General features: G+C 41.8%; 1 protein-coding gene across 4 annotated transcripts in view; it reads right to left on the reverse strand.

The window, feature by feature from the left end:
- The window catches only part of slc8a4b (solute carrier family 8 member 4b), a 134,333-nt gene that overhangs the window by 14,883 nt on the left and 101,696 nt on the right, over window positions 1-17,754 (reverse strand). For 2 of the 4 annotated variants that reach the window (XM_086284381.1, XM_086284371.1), the window contains 4 exons: window positions 4,470-4,576; window positions 1,944-2,068; window positions 1,175-1,210; window positions 414-513 (listed from right to left, as the gene is read on the reverse strand). In XM_086284381.1, coding sequence (XP_086140507.1) covers window positions 414-513; window positions 1,175-1,210; window positions 1,944-2,068; window positions 4,470-4,576 — 368 coding nt within the window. The remainder of the gene's footprint in view (window positions 1-413; window positions 514-1,174; window positions 1,211-1,943; window positions 2,069-4,469; window positions 4,577-17,754) is intronic. The other 2 variants (XM_086284399.1, XM_086284391.1) reach the window with 1 other exon arrangement.

Genomic DNA, 17,754 nt, shown 5'->3' on the forward strand with positions numbered 1-17,754 from the left:
TGTCATTCTTCTTTGCAGTTGCCTTCGTGCAACTCAGGCTCCATTCAAGCCTCCATCTTCATCTCCACCACCAGTGTCTAGACTCTGGGGAGTCCTGCTCTAATCCCTATCACCACTGAGATCCCGTTCTGCTGCGCCGGGCCATCAGGGTCTAACCGCCAAATATCTCAAACTGAATTCTGTATATCAATAAATCACTTTCAATTCCTTCTGATGATCTCTCCTTATCAAAATACACTATAAGGGTCCAAATTAAATGCTGATGTCACGTTTTAAGAAAAGTTCTTTCCCTTCATCCACCATCTTTAAAAATAAAGTCAAGAAAAATGTCAGCCAAAACCACTGTTCATAAATCAAAATGAAGCCCTTTGTGTGTGTGTGTGTGTGTGTGTGTGTGTGTGTGCGCGTGTTACCTGCACTGACTGTAACAGCATTGACAAACTGTTCCCTCCAGCTGCTGCTTCCCACCACCAAGGCCAAGTTTGTCTTCTTGATCAGCTTATCTACTGTACTCTATACACACGCACACACAAATATACAAACGCACAAATATCAACCATGCCATTGCATACAAATCAGGCAGAACAGGAAAAACACAACCCTCAAGCTGTTAATTCATTCGCAGCTATACAGAAAGAGGAAACTGCTGACTTCAGGCCTTTCGGTTAAAACCCAAACCATACATTCATTGAAATTTTCAGGCCCCGGTACTCCAGGTATAAGGTGTGCTAATTAATATAAAGCTGTGAAATCAGCCGTGCCACATTTTACTTATGCTCGCTGTAAAATTCAGGAAGAAAAAACCTTCAGGCATTCTGCTTCAGTGTTTTAGTCTAAAACAGGCAAGAGAAGAAAGATGATAAAAGATGTTGTAAAAGAGCTGACAGCAGCTAAGGAGCACAGCACTAGCAGTCATTACTGTAACTTTACTGACAGGGCTTGGAGGGAATTCTGAATTTTTTACTATCTACTATGTTAAAAGCATCATAAAATGGTAAATGTGCCATATTTTAGCAGTCACGGTAAGATAAATTACTAAATAATCTCGATGTGTGGCAACGCTTAATGATTTATAGATTGGGATGTGATTAACCCAGGCACCATTAGTACATTTCAGTATTGTACAGTAGATGATTAGAGAACAAGCTTTGCATGCATGAAAATGATGGATTACCTTTTCAGCATGCCTAAGAAGTGTATTTACTGCTCTCTGCACACAGACACACACACACACGCACACAAAATGACAAAAAATGGACACGTGAGATGATGAAATCTGTACGCAGACACACGAGTGGTGACATTTCGAGACCAAACAGAGATGAAAATGACGAATGAGAGGACAAATGAATATGACAATTAACAGGAAAAATAAGTAACGATATGATGACACAAGATGAAGAGACAGGCATCAGTTAGGGGTCCACGTGAAGCCACAGAGAGCCCTGTCGTTGTGTCGTTATTGTGTTTCCCCGGCTGCACACTCGTGACGATGGTGTTCGTCAGAGTTAGAAATGGATCAGATCTAGGAAGGCCCGCCTCCTAGTGTTAAAATATTTATGAAAGAACAAAGCCAGGCTTGTTTAATGCCTGTTTTGTACTGAAATATGATGAAAGCATATCGTCTGTGTTGGTTCTCAGTCATCCAGATGATGGAAGGAGCTTGAAAAGAAAGCGACTTAACTTCTTTGAGTTTCTGAAAACATCGTGTTAATAAATTATTAACTTATTTTTTGCAGGTCCTTTTTAAAAATCAGCAGCATCCTACCAGAGAAGGCGTTGCTCTACATGCATCCACTGCAAAATGAAAGAATGACACTGGACATTTAGTTTTAGCGACCCAGCAGGACTTAAAATGCATCTGATAGAAGAATCGCTCACATACACCTGCTCTGGTAAAGGCATTGTTAGTGCAGTATCGGCACGCACAGACACACACTTACCTTGAACTCGTAGGACTCCTCTATGACCACTTCTACCTGTGTGTGTTCGCCCAAACTGGGACAGCCCATCTTGGCCACCTCTTCCTCCTCCGCCCCCACCAAAGGCTTGTTTTCATTCGAGTCACCTAGGTGACAATAGAGATGAGTAGTGATGAGACTTTACAGTAATAACAGAAACAGCTACCTGCCCAGCCTGGCAGCAGAGAAGCACATGACAAGAACGGGTTGGTGCTCGTTGGTTAGCAGTGGCTGTACTTTCAAAATAAGAGCAAACCTTTCAGTTTCAGTGGATGTGCCCTGCCAGGATACTGTTTACGCGTTTTCATTTTGAAGTGTCTTTATTACTGCTCCATTTACTTGCACACTGACATTTTTAAAGGCCAAAGCTAGTTTGCTAATATTTTCACATATAGGACTTATTATTATCTAAGATCCTACTTAAAAAAAAAGTCAATGAAAAGATATTAAAAATAAGGTCTGAAATGTTTCCTTGTGTTATTCTGAGTTTTTTTGTTTAACAGTGAGATATTTTTAAGGATTTAAGATGAAAATTGTGTCTAAAATGGTAGAGAAAATATCAAATACTAGTTACATATCATACAACAGAACATAACATGTAACATGATAATTGTACTGTTTTATTTATGCAGTGATGGAAATCTTCTATCATCTATCAATACTTTCCACCTTTATTGGTCCATACCTTCTGTTTGGGAGGGATAGCCAATCAGAAGACTTAAAGACAGAGGAATTAAATAAAAGCTGTTTTAGCAACAAAGACCAATGTATGAGCTACAAAAGAATGATATATATAACAGTGAATCATCTAATGTCACTCTGGTGGAGTGCACGAAAAAAAAAAAATGGAGCTGGAAATGAACATAATAGGTCCATTTTTAAATTTTAGCTCAGCACAATTACTCTAGGTTTGGGCAGTCACGTTACTCAAATATCTCCGTGGCATTTAATCATCAAATCTTGCCCTGAGGGTTCTCCATATAGTCGTTTGCTTAATCTTTTAATTTGACAGATTTCAGACATCATCTTAAGACTCTTTTTTTCATTATTCTCAGCAGAGACCACAGCAGTGTGAACTATTACTGAGAAAACGTATGCTGTGGGTTGTGAAAGAATATTTATGTATATGCTAAATCTTTAAACATGGGAAACGCGAGCTTTATCCGCAAAAACTTTACGTTTTCTCCCACCTCTCTATTGCGCGCTTCCGTGTATGCTGCAGCATCTCTCCCAAACGTCTCCTTGTTCGCTCACGTTTCCAAAACAGACAGCAAGTTATTAATTTTTGCCGTTATCAGTGTGTAGCTCGCTGTAATTGAAAAGCTGTGTACTGTATGTGACAGCATTATGTGGTTGCCAGTCTGCTCGCTCTGTGACAGCATTATAAAACCCATCACATTTCTGTGTAATGAAACATGCCACGGCATGCCGCAGGCTATGGGCTCTTCCTGTGTGACATCTACACTATAGACGCTTTGAGAAGAGCCTCTGTGTGTGTTTAAAGAGTGATAAAGCAGGAAGATTCTGGTGCGGCTAATTGGCTGGCACGTCTTTAAAGACACAAAATGAACGCGGCGAAGAATTTTTGTTTGAAAAATACGTGAACTTTCTGATTGGGACACATTAGCTGCTCTTTGAAGCTGCTAACACATTCAGAGGTACAATGCTGGTAATGTTTAGCACTAAATGTGGAATATATATATATATATATATATATATATATATATATATATATAAAAATGACATATTGACTTTGAGCATTGGTTCTCTCCAGCCTTGAGTCACCTCGGGGAGATCAGCTGTCTCTCTGTTAAAGAAGCCTTTTAAATTTTCATCTAAAGCTTCTCACATTCTTAAAAAAAAAGAAGGGCGGGGGCTTAAATGTTTTAGATTCTTGGATTTCAAAGATCTGCGCGGGTTTTGAATTAGCAGATGACAGTACGAGAGGAAAGAAGCTGATCGAGATGGTTCATTTGCCATGACTAAACTGCAAACTGTGTTCCATCTGCGACGACGCTGCGATACTACAGCGATTCCAGACAACGAAAGGAAGCTTTCTGGCTTTTGTTTATACTGCATACACCAAACCTCCTTATGGTGACATAATTAAGCAGATCACATGCTGATTTGGATGAGTTATTACTCCTATCCCTCCTGTGACACGATTACTTCAAAAACGCATCGCAGCTCAGGGCCAGTGATGTCGAAATCCTTCCCAAGTCACATCCTCAGTGGCTCAAAGTGAAATGTTTCCACGGTTAATCTGAGTTTAGATTGGAGGCTTCAGGTAATCAATGCTGGTCTCACCTTGTCTCCAAGCGACAGATGTGCACCGGGCCTGTTTGCTGATAAATAAAGACGTCATTCTGTCTGTCACACTTTCCCTGTTCCTGCTCTCACTCCTGACTTCTTGATACTCTCTTTGAACAAACACACACACACACACACACACACACACACACACACACACACACACACACACACACACACACACACACACACACTCACCGTGTTTCTGTCCTATCTCCAACAGAACAGGCTCTCCCAGCTCGATGGTAAAGGTCTTGTTCTTCTCATACTCTTCATCATCAATGATTTTCACCTCGATGATCTTCCTGTTTGTTAAAAGAAGAGAGAGACGACGAGGCTCAGTGTGTGCAGTCCAGATAATTACCTTCTTTGGTTGTTCTCCATCATAGTAAGAGCTTGTTCATGGCAAAGGACCAGTCTATTAAAACTCTCCCCGTGACAGGTTGTAATCGGACACGAGGTCATTTCTGCTGCCCCTACACTGAAAAACACTGACATAAGTAATCATTATACTACCTAACTTGAAGTAACAGTTATAATAAACACACCCAAAAAAGGAAAAATAATTAGATTTGATCCCCTTGTGATTTCTCTCAGAGAAAAGGATGACGAGTCTGAGCAAAACTGAAGGCTGAAGCCCAGATTGGCAGTACTCGGGGGAACGGCGTGTGAGGGTGCTAGCTACCTCCCAGGCTTGACAACTGACAGTGATGCTATGAACACCACAACTACTGGGGAAACATTTTCAATCAGGAGCGCCCTGGGGAGCAACTAAAATGCAGTGCAGAGAGTTTTGAGGGGATGTGTAAATTGGAGCGGAAAAAAGGTGTGGAGATTTTCAAAAATAGCTATTGGAGCACTTCTTAGTACTGCTTGTGTTGCAAAAGACAGATTATTGATATATTTAAATAATGATTTTATTGTCTTCATAAAGAAAAGAATCTTTGAAAACCATAAAAACGAATAATTTGTGTCTAAAACTGCAGACATTAAGGTGTCAGTGCAGGGAGGCTGTAAATGTGACGGGAGTTTAACAGGACAGACTGAAAGCTGTGATTGCTTTGCATGTGGAGTTTCAATGTAAACCAACAGTAATTAAACCATTCTTTGTATGTGGCAAATCTATTGAATCAATTTTTCCCCACTTTAAACATCTGCAATTTTTTTTAACCTCACAAAGTGTGTGCGTTCATATTTACTGGCTTGTTATTTCCTTCAGTTTCCACTCAGTGCATAGCTTCTGTCTTTCTGCGTGTTACATTTACCAGCTGGTTTCGCATGTTTAACCGGCTTCATATCTACGTTTCTTTGTGTGAAGCACAAAAACCCAGACCAGAGCTACTTCTTAGCAATTGAGGACTTTTAGGAGGAGACTAGGTTAGTTGAATCTTGTGCCATGATGATTGAAAGCCATGGCATTCGCAAGGCCTCTGTGTCGGGCTCCTCAGACAGCTAACGACCCCCGGTTCCTGCCAGGATTGGTCTGGTAAATGCTAGATTACTCGTGAGAAAACTTTTATGCTTGGGATTTCAAATCCCGAGGACTGGATTCACTCTGCGTGACTCAGATGTGGCTGAATGCTGGAGCGTTCAGCTGTGTGTTAACACAAAGTCCAGGTGTCATTCTCAGCAAATTCACCCCAAGATCAGACCATGTAATGTACATAGAAACCACAAAGAGCCAAGAGTTGGAGCTCAGAGAGTACGGACTTCAGTTAACATTTAATGAAACGTTAAATCTTAAAGGTCTTGACGGTACAATCAGAAAAGGAGTAGAGCTTGTTTTGAAGGAGAAAGCCTCTTCTTTCTAAAAGAACACAACAAAGTTGCATCAACAAAAACCACAATATGTCTGGAACAATCCTTTGGAAAGACAAGAACAATGTAGAGATGTTTGCCTGTAAAGCACGCTGAAGCATCTGGAGAAAAGCAAACTCAGCATATCATCAAAAGCACCACATATCGACTGCCAACCACGGGGGTGGAGGGTGATGATTTGGGGTTATTTTGCAGTCACGGGGCCTGGGCAGCTTGCAGCTATTGAGTCAACCATGAACACCTCTGCATATGAAAGTAGTCAAATGTATGGCCATCTGTCTGACAGCTAAAGCTTGTCTGAAACAGGGTCATGCAGCAGTGATCCCAAGCACAGCAGCAAATCTACAACATAACGCCTGAAAAAGAAAACAACTGAGGTGTTGCAATGGCCCAGTCAAGGTCCAAACTCAACTAGATTCTAACAATCCCACATACAAAGACAATATGCACTGCAAGCACCTTCAATCAAGGCTATTCCCTTGGTTCATCTGCAATGCGTTATATTTGGCGGTATGGCTCAGTTCTGGGAAGTCCCCACACTTCCAAGCGCATACGTGGAAAGCATAAGCCAGGGAGAGCAGTTAAAGCTACAGCAATGCCACATAGAGATGTAAGTCACAGCTGATTATTATTTTAAGACCATAAAATATAAAACTGGTTAAATATAACAAAGCCAAGAAAGGAAGATTTTATCAGAGAGGACAAAGCTTCAGCAAATTATACTTCCAATTACTTTAAATGGAGAGATTAAATGTTTCACTAAAGTCATTACATGCAGCGTTTATCCTCACTTTAAAAGGAGAACTACTTCTATAGCTTATAAAGTATTTCTCTGTTTAATTGTTATTTGTGCGTGTCGTGCAGCAGCTTTGATGCTTCTAAGGAAATTTCATCAGGTTTGGTATCTTTCTGGCCCGTTTCATCTTCATCACCACGATCCATCTGCGTCTACCAAGCGGAGAGGAAGAAAGAGCGTTCACTTCCACGTGGTTGTGTAATCGCACGTTTCGCTGTGAGCCATGTTGACTATAATGCGGAAAATAGGCTTTGCTTCAGCAGAAAGAGGAAGCGAGAGGGAGAAATGGGCGGGGAGACGTATATGGAGGGTGGAGGAAGGGCAGCGAGGGAAAGAGAAAGCGACGGAGGGGAAGAGACGTGGAAGTCCATTTTTATCGTTGGCGAGCTGTCAAGGCAACAGTGGATGTAACTTGATTGATTTGGTATTTCCAGCGTCACATCAGCGTGAGTGGCCAACTCCCAGCCAGTGATGGAGAAGAAATTAAAATGTTGTTTAATCAGATGTGAAACAAAAGGAGATAAAAAACATCCTATATTTAGGAGGACTACAGGGAACTGAAATTACGCTCGTTATATCCACAGACTGTAAATAAAAAATGGTGGTGCTTTTAATGCTGTATATTTAGGCAAGTTTACTTGGGAATCTGTGGCGACTGACTTGCTTTTGGAGCCAGCCATCAGTGGCCATTAGAGAAACTGCATTTATGTCTTCTTCTTGCTTTATTATGTAGCTACTTTCATGCCACAAGGTGTCGCCACAGCGGGTAGCTCCACATGTCAGTCTTAGCATCCTGACGCATCCTCAAAGGGGATTTGTGTCTTTAGCTGGAACATTTGATATTGTTCAAATGATTTCACAAATGAAATTGTAATGCTGAGTTATGTAAAAGATTACACAGACATCGTTAAACCTTTTCCTCTGAACTGGGATTTTTTTTTTTTGTAGCTTAGCATTTGTTACGCAGCACGTTTGTCAAACTTCTGATTATCTAGAAACGACAAAAACTGGAAGAAAATCATAAAGTTTGAAAATAATTATCGTAGTATGAACTCTAATGCTCTCTGGTCACCATGGTAATGCCTAAATATTTCTTGGAAAAAAAAAAAGACGCACAACTACAACACAGGAAAAGACCCAGGGAAACCGAGTTAACGATAAAAACCCTGAAAAAAATAAATTTCACACCCGAGCTGGTACCGGTCCGTGGCCCTGGGGTTGGGGACCGCTGCTCTACTATTAAATTCAATGCTTTAAAACCCAACACTTTGACTTAAAGTGAGCTTCTGGCAGCGGCGCTATATTCTACTTTTAGTGGAGATATCATCTGAATTTCAGGAGCGGGGCGTCTCCTCCATCACCCCCCTCCGGCCTCAGGCTATAAAAGCCCCCTTTCACCTATACCTGCTGTTCTCATTTTCATGCCCCACCCTTCCCCCCCATTTTCCCTCTCTTTTCTCTTCCTTTCCTTCATTCACTTCTCGTTAGGAGCAGTCGCAGTCCCCTTTGAGGCCTTCCCCAAACCGCAGCACCAGCTCACACTTCCTCATGCCTCATCGCCCATCGTTACAGAGGATGTGGTCCCAGCTAGTTATTAGCTCTAATTTAACATCAGCTGCTAAAATGTGAACATCCATCTGAAACCAAGAACTCAACGTTCTAAACACACACAAAAAGACAATTAAAAGGTAAATTAAAAAGGCACAATCGCAGTAAACTCCAATGTGACCACATAGAAGGAAGAACGAGAGTAGCAACAATAAATAAGCACAAACTGACAGTGACATGGGCGAGGGAAGACAGAGGTAAGTGGATAGAGAAGTAATGAAATGCAAAGCAGGCAAACAGAGAGGAGGAGGAAGTGAAAGAGGAGAGATAGGGATGGGATGAAGAAAAAGGAGGTGACAGAGAGGAAAAAGGCTGGAAGATGAATATGAGTAATACATAGAGTCTACTGAGATATGAGGGGTTACAGCTAAATACACACAGAGTTCATTCAGTGTTACAAGACAACCAGGACAGAGAACCATGACCATAAAATGCCCTTTGCTGAATTGAAGAATGAGGCACTGTGTCTACGTTCATAGATAAACAACAGAACTTGATGCATAACTCTAACCCCAGCCATTCAGGTGATGTCATTTTTATTTTAGATAAAATAAAACATTTGTTTTGGTAATCAGGAAACAAAGAAGATCATAAGTCTAAATGACATGTCTGTTTTGCTTTTCTCAAAACATAGCGTTACTGTAACGGATTACAGGTGGGAGCTGAGGCTCAGAGGTGATGCACATCTCCTCTCCTCATTGCACAGCCTCATGTCCACTCTACAGTGACTAAGGCCTCCTGCAGGAGTGTCCACTCCCTCCCAGACACCTAGTGATCATGTGAGCCAAAATGATGATGAGAGTCAGTTTAGGAGGAAACGTCTGAGTGGAAATACTGAAGTCTTCCAGAAGTCTTTCCCCTAGATCACAGATGAGATTTATTGATGATTTCTATAAAGTAGCAGAAAGTGCATCTCTAATCCTTAGCGACAGTCTGACAGGCTACCAGTGGAGACAGTGGCGACCAAAGGCTTGTCTTCAACGATCATGGGACACATCTCAAAGCAGGACTTCAGATCCTTAAATCCCCCCACCTTCTGTTTGGAGACTTTTAAAGCAGAAGTGATCACAGGCAGGGCTTTAGTGAAAGGATTCACCATTCTGTGTCCTGCTTTTGCTTTTTAACAAGCCAGAGATACAAACTTCTACAAACCACAGTAACAAAAGAACCAGGCTTTTAAAAAAAAAAGGGATTGTTCTTTAAACCTCTTGCTGAACTTGTGAATCACTCAAAGTCGTACTATTTGAGGCTGTGCCTGGCAGGGCAGAGGTCCTGATGGAGGACTTTAAAGTTGTCCTTCTGGCCTGCAGCATCATAGGCACGGAGATAATACCACCTCAAGCCTTGTTTGAGCCTCGTGGGCAGCTCAGCGCTCAGCCCAAATGAGAAGAAACTAAGCTGGAAAAAGGGAGCTCACAAAGCTGGAGCTGTGTCTGCAGGAGGAATGAGGAGGTGAAAATGAAGAAATCAACACTGACATCATTGTAACTTGTCCACTGATTTCATCCCCTGGGAACCACTGTCCAGACTACTTCCTAGGGGATGTGCCACAAGCGGCCTTATAACGCTATAATAATAATGGATACTTTATTGATCCCCATGGGGAAATTACTTGTTTTTCTCTGCATTTGACCCATTCACTCAGTGAAGCAGTGGGCAGCCCACTAAGCAGGCGCCCGGGGAGCAGTGTGTAGGGACGGTACCTTGCTCAGGGGTACCTCAGGGTAGCCGTTAAGTGGATTCGAACCACCGACCTTCCGATCATGGGGCGACCACTTTACCTACTGAGCTATCCCTGCCCCCCATAGATTTAAGGTAAACGTTGATGGACTGATTCTTATAGCACTTTTCTTCTCTCCCGGAGCACTCAAACCACTTTATACAACATGCCTCGTTCATCCATTCACACCAACTTATACAAGCACTTTTTTCTATGCTTAAGTGCTTTCTATCTAACATTCACAAACATTCATACTCTGATGGATGTATTGGAGAGCGACCTGGGGTTAGTATCTTGCCCGATAGTATTTGGCATGCAGACTGGAGCAGCCAGGGATCAAACCACCAACATCCACGACCTGCTCTACATATATACTTTTGCTTCTGCTTCTATAGATCTTTTTTTTATTGCCAAACAGGCTTCGGGTGCAGGGAGAAAAGGATACGATCTGAAGAAGTTAAGGCTCCAGCAGCGCTTATTTATAAAAAAAATAATGCTATTATCTATTTAACAAAAATGAACTCAAAATGCAAGAACAGTGCATAAAAACACGTCCTAATGTCCTAAATTTGTGATATTCTTCCTTTTTACACATTTTTTAAATCTTTCCCTTCCGTCTCGCCTTCTGTTTCTACCTTGTTACTTTTTGACACCTGCTCCCCAGAAAGTTCCTCTGTCAGAGCGGAGCCTCAATGCCCCGCTCTGTCAACGGACTGACACAAAAATCAGACACATACCAGGTTCACTGAGCACACAACTTGCACTGCCAGAAATAGAGACTTTTAGAAGGACAGAGTGAAAAAAAGGTCAACAAAAGGTGTTGTTGATTGAAAAACCCCAGACAGAACCGAGTGAGCTGTAAATCGATTTAATGGGTAAGTTTTATACCGTTGCAGCATGCCTGCGTGTTTGTGCGTGGCTCTAAAGTTCTTACAGGAGCGACGGTCCGAGTTTGGTTTGATTAGTTAAGCCCTCACTGCATTACTTAATGGACAAAACCTCTGTTTATATCTTTGTCTCCATCACTTTCCATTTTCTCCTACCTCCATTCCTGCTTTTCTGTTTGTGTGTGTGTTGTGTGCATGAGTGCTGTTTCAGGCACTGAAAGACAGTCCACCATATTTTTATAGAAAGAGCATCGTAGAGAACCGCAGCAGCTAACAATTCATTTTCTTAAGTGATTCTGATTTATATACACACGCCAGTTTTACTATTGTGCCTTCTGGTGGAACCACTAAATCTCTTATTCATGTATGCACTCGCTCAGAGACAGGATTGCAACTATGCAAACTCATGACGGTAAAATATTTTAGTTTAAAGGGTAAAACTTAGAAAAGGGAAGCCGAAGTCTGGCTGTGAAAATAAAACAAGAACAAAGACGAGGAGCGAAGACGGGGGGCGTATATCTTGAGCAGACCTTTAGATGGCTGCCAGGATGGTAATGGACATAACAACAAGTAACAGGATTACAAAAATTTGATTATAGTCCAAAAGGGAGAATAGCACTCTGCTACAGATTTTGATAGTTTACCGAGAGTGACCCAGCGTATCTATCTCAGATATGGTACACTATGCTCATTGCTCCCTGCAAATATGATGCACAGAAAGTGGAGAGTGATGAGTAATTATCCCATGAGAGCCGACAGGTGGATGCTCGGGTAGTGGAGGGGACGAAACAGCTGCAGGGCAGCGGCAGCACTGACATGTCAGTTGGGAAACTTCTAGCTTAAGTAGACTGCAACATTTGGAGGGTGTGATTGGTAAATTACTGTACTGCAGGTTTCACTCCATTTGCTAAAGCTAGCATTAGCTAGATATTTTAAAAGAATTACGAGCTTTTTATGAGCTGCTAAAAAGTCGTGCAGCTTGTCTGTTGGTAAACAATATCAGCTGGATTAGGATTGTTGCTAATTCTGCTCTTAGCATGCAGGACATGACTCATCTCGACTGCACACTAGTCTTTCCTGCTTTAGCTTACATTTACCCCGTCAAGGTGGCTCGCAGCTAAGTCTGCAGCTTGTCTCTAACCCTAGCTCCACTAGCAGCATCTCGTGTTAGCCTATTTCCCTAGACAACAAACACAACGGTCTTGCAGTTTCTTAAACAAGGATGAATGCCCTTCCTCTGCTTATTCAGCCCCGAATGCTGATGCTTTCACCATCTACACGTGTCCACGTCAGGCTGTTCTTCTACCAGAATACTCCTACATACTACGAAAGGTTAACGCAAAACATGCTTGATAGCAGCTGAAAGATGACAGCTGAGGAGAGGGGGCAGCGATCCGCCTTTTACAGACTCCGGGCTTTGCTCTGTTTAAGTTTACATCTAAGCAGTATTTCAATCTGGATCCAAACTGCTGAGTGCACATGCATGACACCGTCTGGATTTCTTAGCTTGAAAGGAAACCTCTTTCTTTACCCTCACACAATGAGGGAAGCTGACGTTGTACAGTAATCCTGTAAGCTAAAAGCTCAAAGCACTTGATTTCACAGTTCGATGTCACAGTCATCTCAGGCACACGGCTGTTCAAACCTTCTGTTTGTGACCAGCATCCAATCAGATGAAAGCTAGCTTAAACGGAGAGAACCAAAAAAGCTTGTTTCAGACCACTGATTGCGCCAAGACCCATTATAAGTAAATAAGCAAGTTTTGAACTGTGACTCATGCAAAGGCACTCTGGTAGAGTCAAAGAATAAAAGCATGGAGATGAGCACAATAGGTCCCCTTTAAATAACAAATAACACAGGCTGTTTGTTGAATACAATGCTATGAAAATCCAACTAAAATTCCCAATTCGTCATTGAAATCCTACATTTTTGACTGTCGGAATGCCAGAAACGACTTTATGAATGAATCCAGAGTAAAAACTGCTAACGCTGCAATCAAGGAGGATTTTTCCTTTTCAAAGATAGTAGAAAGATGCAAAAAGACATCACTGAAGAGCTGATCAAATGATATGAATGGTTCTGAATATCACTCATACACCCACACATGCTTCTACATGAGCAGGTAGGCTGAGAGAAGTCCTTCGTTTAGCTCTTCTCGTCTGCGTGGAAGCAACACAAACAAAGCAATTTGAGTGAGGCCAGCAGAGAGAGGGTGAGATAAAAAGCTCTTTAGGGGAGAGATATCACCCCTCTTAATGATATCACGGAACGCATAATGAGGAAATGCAAAATACACATACGCATACTGACTGGTCTCTGGCTGTGGTGAGTAATAAAGTTTTATCTCTGGTGTGTATGTGGGAAGATGGAAAGGTGCAGGGGATGAACTCAGGGTGAGAGAGAGGGGTACGGGGAGGAGGGGGAGAAGAGGTAAGAGAAGCAGGACATTAAAATGAGGAGGAGGATGAGGAAGGGACACAGACGAGGGTATGAAGTGAGGCTAAAAAAAGGGAGCTAAGAATGAAAAGCCGAAACAGATGAGAGCGAATTAAAAAAAGGTTTCCCCAGCTTCTCACACAGGAAATTTAATGCGATTCTGGCACAAGTGACCCACTAACGATTCAAAAATATATGGATGATCGTTTTATCTCCAGACAGATGCGCTCTCGATACGAAGTCATCTGTGTGTTTCTGCACAAAAGGTGCATGAAAAAAATAGGTTTTTACTTCCAAGTCCTCAATATTTCATATGTTAAGACTCCACTAAACTCCAAATAAAATTGTCATTTGTATACTTTAGCAAAGTTGCTAAACCTGCAGTCAAATGAAGCTTTGGAAATCCTGTCACACAGCATTCAGGGTACTTTAGTGACTAATCTGCTATAGTTGTAGGCACAGCTGGTGTTTGTTTTCATGGGGCAGCTGCCGCAGCTGCTACTTTCGGGTACACTGCTTGGTAACGCGATGGTACAAAAATGATGGTGGATAGCAAGAAAGGCTCAAAGTTAATAAGGCAAGACCTGGAGGACAACTCGCAAAAATAGGGGATGAAATCTTATAGGTGGAACCAAAGAAAGAAACTTGAAGTATCACATCAAATCCAGGGTTTAGGGGGAGACACACACATATGCACACACACAGATCACAGATGCTCTATTGGATTGCAATCTGGTGCCATTTGAGTACAGTGTCATTATTCAACAAAGTAATTTGATTTGTGCTTTGTGACTTGGTGCGTCACATGTTAGCAGCAGTAGCTGTGGTGCTCAGGTTCTAGGTTCTAGGTTCTTTATTATTTGTCACATGCATAGTTATACAAGTATAACACACAGTGAAATGTAGCCTGACACGCTCCTCGACATGTGCAAAAGTAGGGGTGCAATGATACACAAAATTCACGGTTTGGTTCGGTTAGATACTTTGGTGTCACGGTTCGATATTTTTTCGATACAAAAATGTTCATGCCTTTTTAATTTGTCATTTATTAAAATTCTAAATATATATTTTAACTCAAAAGTACAGTTTTTAAATGTAATGTTGCTGAAACAACAAAATAAAATAAAAAATCTATCTGATTGAAGAATCACTCATCTTTGGAAAAGAGATTTTATTACAGAGAAATGGCTCTTTCCAACATAAAAGCTATACTATCCGCTTCTTCTGGGCTATATTCTCAGCAGCATATTAAACATATCAGGTCCCCATAAGGAGAATCATGTGCTAACGGCTGTCTAAATGACTCGGGTAAAGTTTGTAGCATGCATGCTTGTTGTTTTTGTCTGCTTCCACTCGTCTTTGCACTAGGATGATGTCGGCGTAAATGTGCAGTCATATTCGTTGTGTTCCCACTAGTGCTGTCAGCGTTAATCTCGTTAAAATTACATTAACGCCATAACGCGGCAAATCTCCGTTAACGAGCTACCGCGGATCACCCTGTGCGTGGCCGGACGGAGTCAACACGTTAACGAGCAAACTGCGCTAACGCACTAGTTCCCACCAATGTAACTGAGCATTGCGTGGCACATCCGACATACTGTTTTACTTTTGCCCATGACGCGCTTACCGTCAGGGTCATGTTTCACATGAAAACCAAGATAGTTCCAAACGCCAGATCTGAATGGGGGGGGGGGAGGTTCAATTTGCCATGTTGCAACAAGCTTAGCTTCTGTCTTGCTAGCTTGCACTGTGCTCAGTGGATCTGCGCTCGACAGTGCAGCCTAGGCAGAGTAGTCGAACGCAGATCCACTGAGCGCTCAACACAGACAGGATCGTCAGAAGAAAAGTTGATAAAATAAATAAAAAATTTTGTATTGTTCGATACATACATACCGAACCGAAAGCACTGTATCGAACGCTTCAATATCGATACGAGTATTGTTGCACCCCTAATGCTCAGTTGGAACTTAGGGACTTAAAGTGGGCCAAGAAACCCCCCACACGATTACACCACCACCAGTAGCCCGAACCTTTGACACAAGGCAGGATGGATCCATGATTTCATGCCATTTATGCCAAAATCTGACCCTATTGCCCAAATGTCACAGTAGAAATCGAGGGGTGTTCAGACTGGACTATGTTTGTCCAACTAGAGAACAGACTCCAATTTTCCTAAAGCACTGTTAACATTGAAATGCTGGCAGCAGCTGGTTACAAAACTGTGTACCGTATTTATGGGACCATAAGGCACACGGTATTATAAGGCGCACTGTCGACACACGGGTCTGTGTTCATACATAAGGCGCACCGTATTATAAAGCGCATTTAACGAAACAAATCAGTCAGAAAAGTCAAACTTTACTCAACTCATTCCGCTTGCTTCCTCCACTTCCATACCATTAATTCATTAATGTTGAATTCTCTGGTAGCTGCTCTATAAACGCTGGAACAACAGTATATGTTATTCCAGTGTTTTTCTAATTTTTGCTATGTAACTTTGCACTGTCCACTTTCTGCTGTAACAAATTTCCCACGTGTGAGACTAATAAAGGTTATCTTATCTTACATTAATGACTAACCTCATATTGTGGCTGGACTATCTCAGTTGTTCTCTCCTACTGAAGTTTGGTCCGTTTACAGCAATTTTCCAGGCGATTGCATTTGTCAAAAAAAGTGGAAAAAGGTTAGCGTTCATTCTCCAGGTTCAGTTTTATGCTTTGGTATGCTAACGTAGCGGTGTCGCTAGCGATCACTAGCACAGCATTATATACCATCTAGCCCAACTTCAGTAATCCTACAAACATCACTATTGTGTAGCTTTCTCTCTACATTCATGTTGGAAGTGATAGCAGAGCTGTACGTTTTATTTTTTTCCAGAAATCTCTCAGTCAGAACATGATATATCATGTTAAGGTAACTAGCAAAACCAGCGAGCTAACTATCTACTAACTTCCTGCTAACTTCTAACTCCGTTTAATTTAATAAATTCTGTTTTCATGGATGCCTGGATGTTTAACTTAATTGATACACCTGGTAAAGCAGCAACACTGATCATTTTATTAAAGATGAAAGAATTTACACAGTGTTTGTTTGGGACCTGACGTGGACAGAGTTTTGGACCCAGATTACTATGAGCCGCAAGGCTCCTGACTACGGTAGCCATAACGCTCAGACAATTCATCAAGCGGTGCAGCTTCGTAGCTTAGCAAAGTCCTACTAAAACATTTTTTGACAGGTTTTTGAGCGCTGTGTACCACATAAAATCAGCTCGAGGTCAGTGTAGCAATGGGAATTGCATTTACCTGTGTGTTCCGCCCGGAGTCTTGAGAGTGTAACACCGGAAGGTGAGAAGCAGAGACTCCGGGCGGAACACACAGGTAAATGCAATTCCCATTGCTACAGTCAGTAAACACAGCCAGAATTAATAGATAAGGCGCACCAGATTATAAGACGCACTGACGATTTTTGAGAAAATTAAAGGATGTTAAGTGCGCCTTATAGTGCGGAAAATACGGTACATGACAAACCAAAACACTAAAGTGCATCACAAGCTGACTGACACGACTTTTGGTGTGCACCACCAGATGACAATGGTAAGATTTGTGTCTGTGAGGTGTTTAAGGAGCTCTTTTAGCACCACAGTTTTGTTAAAACCAGTAGCCAGTCTGCTGACTTTGCACCTGGAGCAAACATCTAATTTGTTATGGGCCAGTGTAGCCAGCGATTTCCGTTTCTTCAGATAATTTGAAATGCTAGTAAAAAGCTCAGTCCTCATCAGACGATAGTCAATATTTATCTGGTTCAATGCAGCAAATGCCAACCCTGTTTGGCTGTCCACGCAGACTGTTTGACTGCACGCACCCAAAGTATGCTCAAGCGTGATGGATCAAAAACCCCTACATTACAAATGGACGGCAAAGCTTCCAGTGAAACATATCAGGTAAATTCATAAGCAGAATTTGTTCACAGAGGCTTCGTTCTCACCTCGTGTTAGTTATTATCAGAAGACTCTGAAGAACTAGACATGAGAGAAAATGTGAAAACATGGAGCATGAGAATATCTGGTTGGTAACCATGAAGTCATGAGGGGCGGTGCCAACATGTGATACGAGTGTGTGCAGTACACACTCACTGTGCAGTCGGCAGCATCATACACATACAGTGTGTGTGTGTAAAATCCTGACCTCGTTATATTGTGTAAAATTAAGCTCACAAATC

The sequence above is a fragment of the Aulonocara sp. 'chitande type north' Nkhata Bay genome, linkage group LG3, assembly GCF_057382095.1.
Source record: "Aulonocara sp. 'chitande type north' Nkhata Bay isolate Kocher_YH1m ecotype deep benthic linkage group LG3, A_spYH_male_GT1.1, whole genome shotgun sequence".
Taxonomy (NCBI): domain Eukaryota; kingdom Metazoa; phylum Chordata; class Actinopteri; order Cichliformes; family Cichlidae; genus Aulonocara; species Aulonocara sp. 'chitande type north' Nkhata Bay.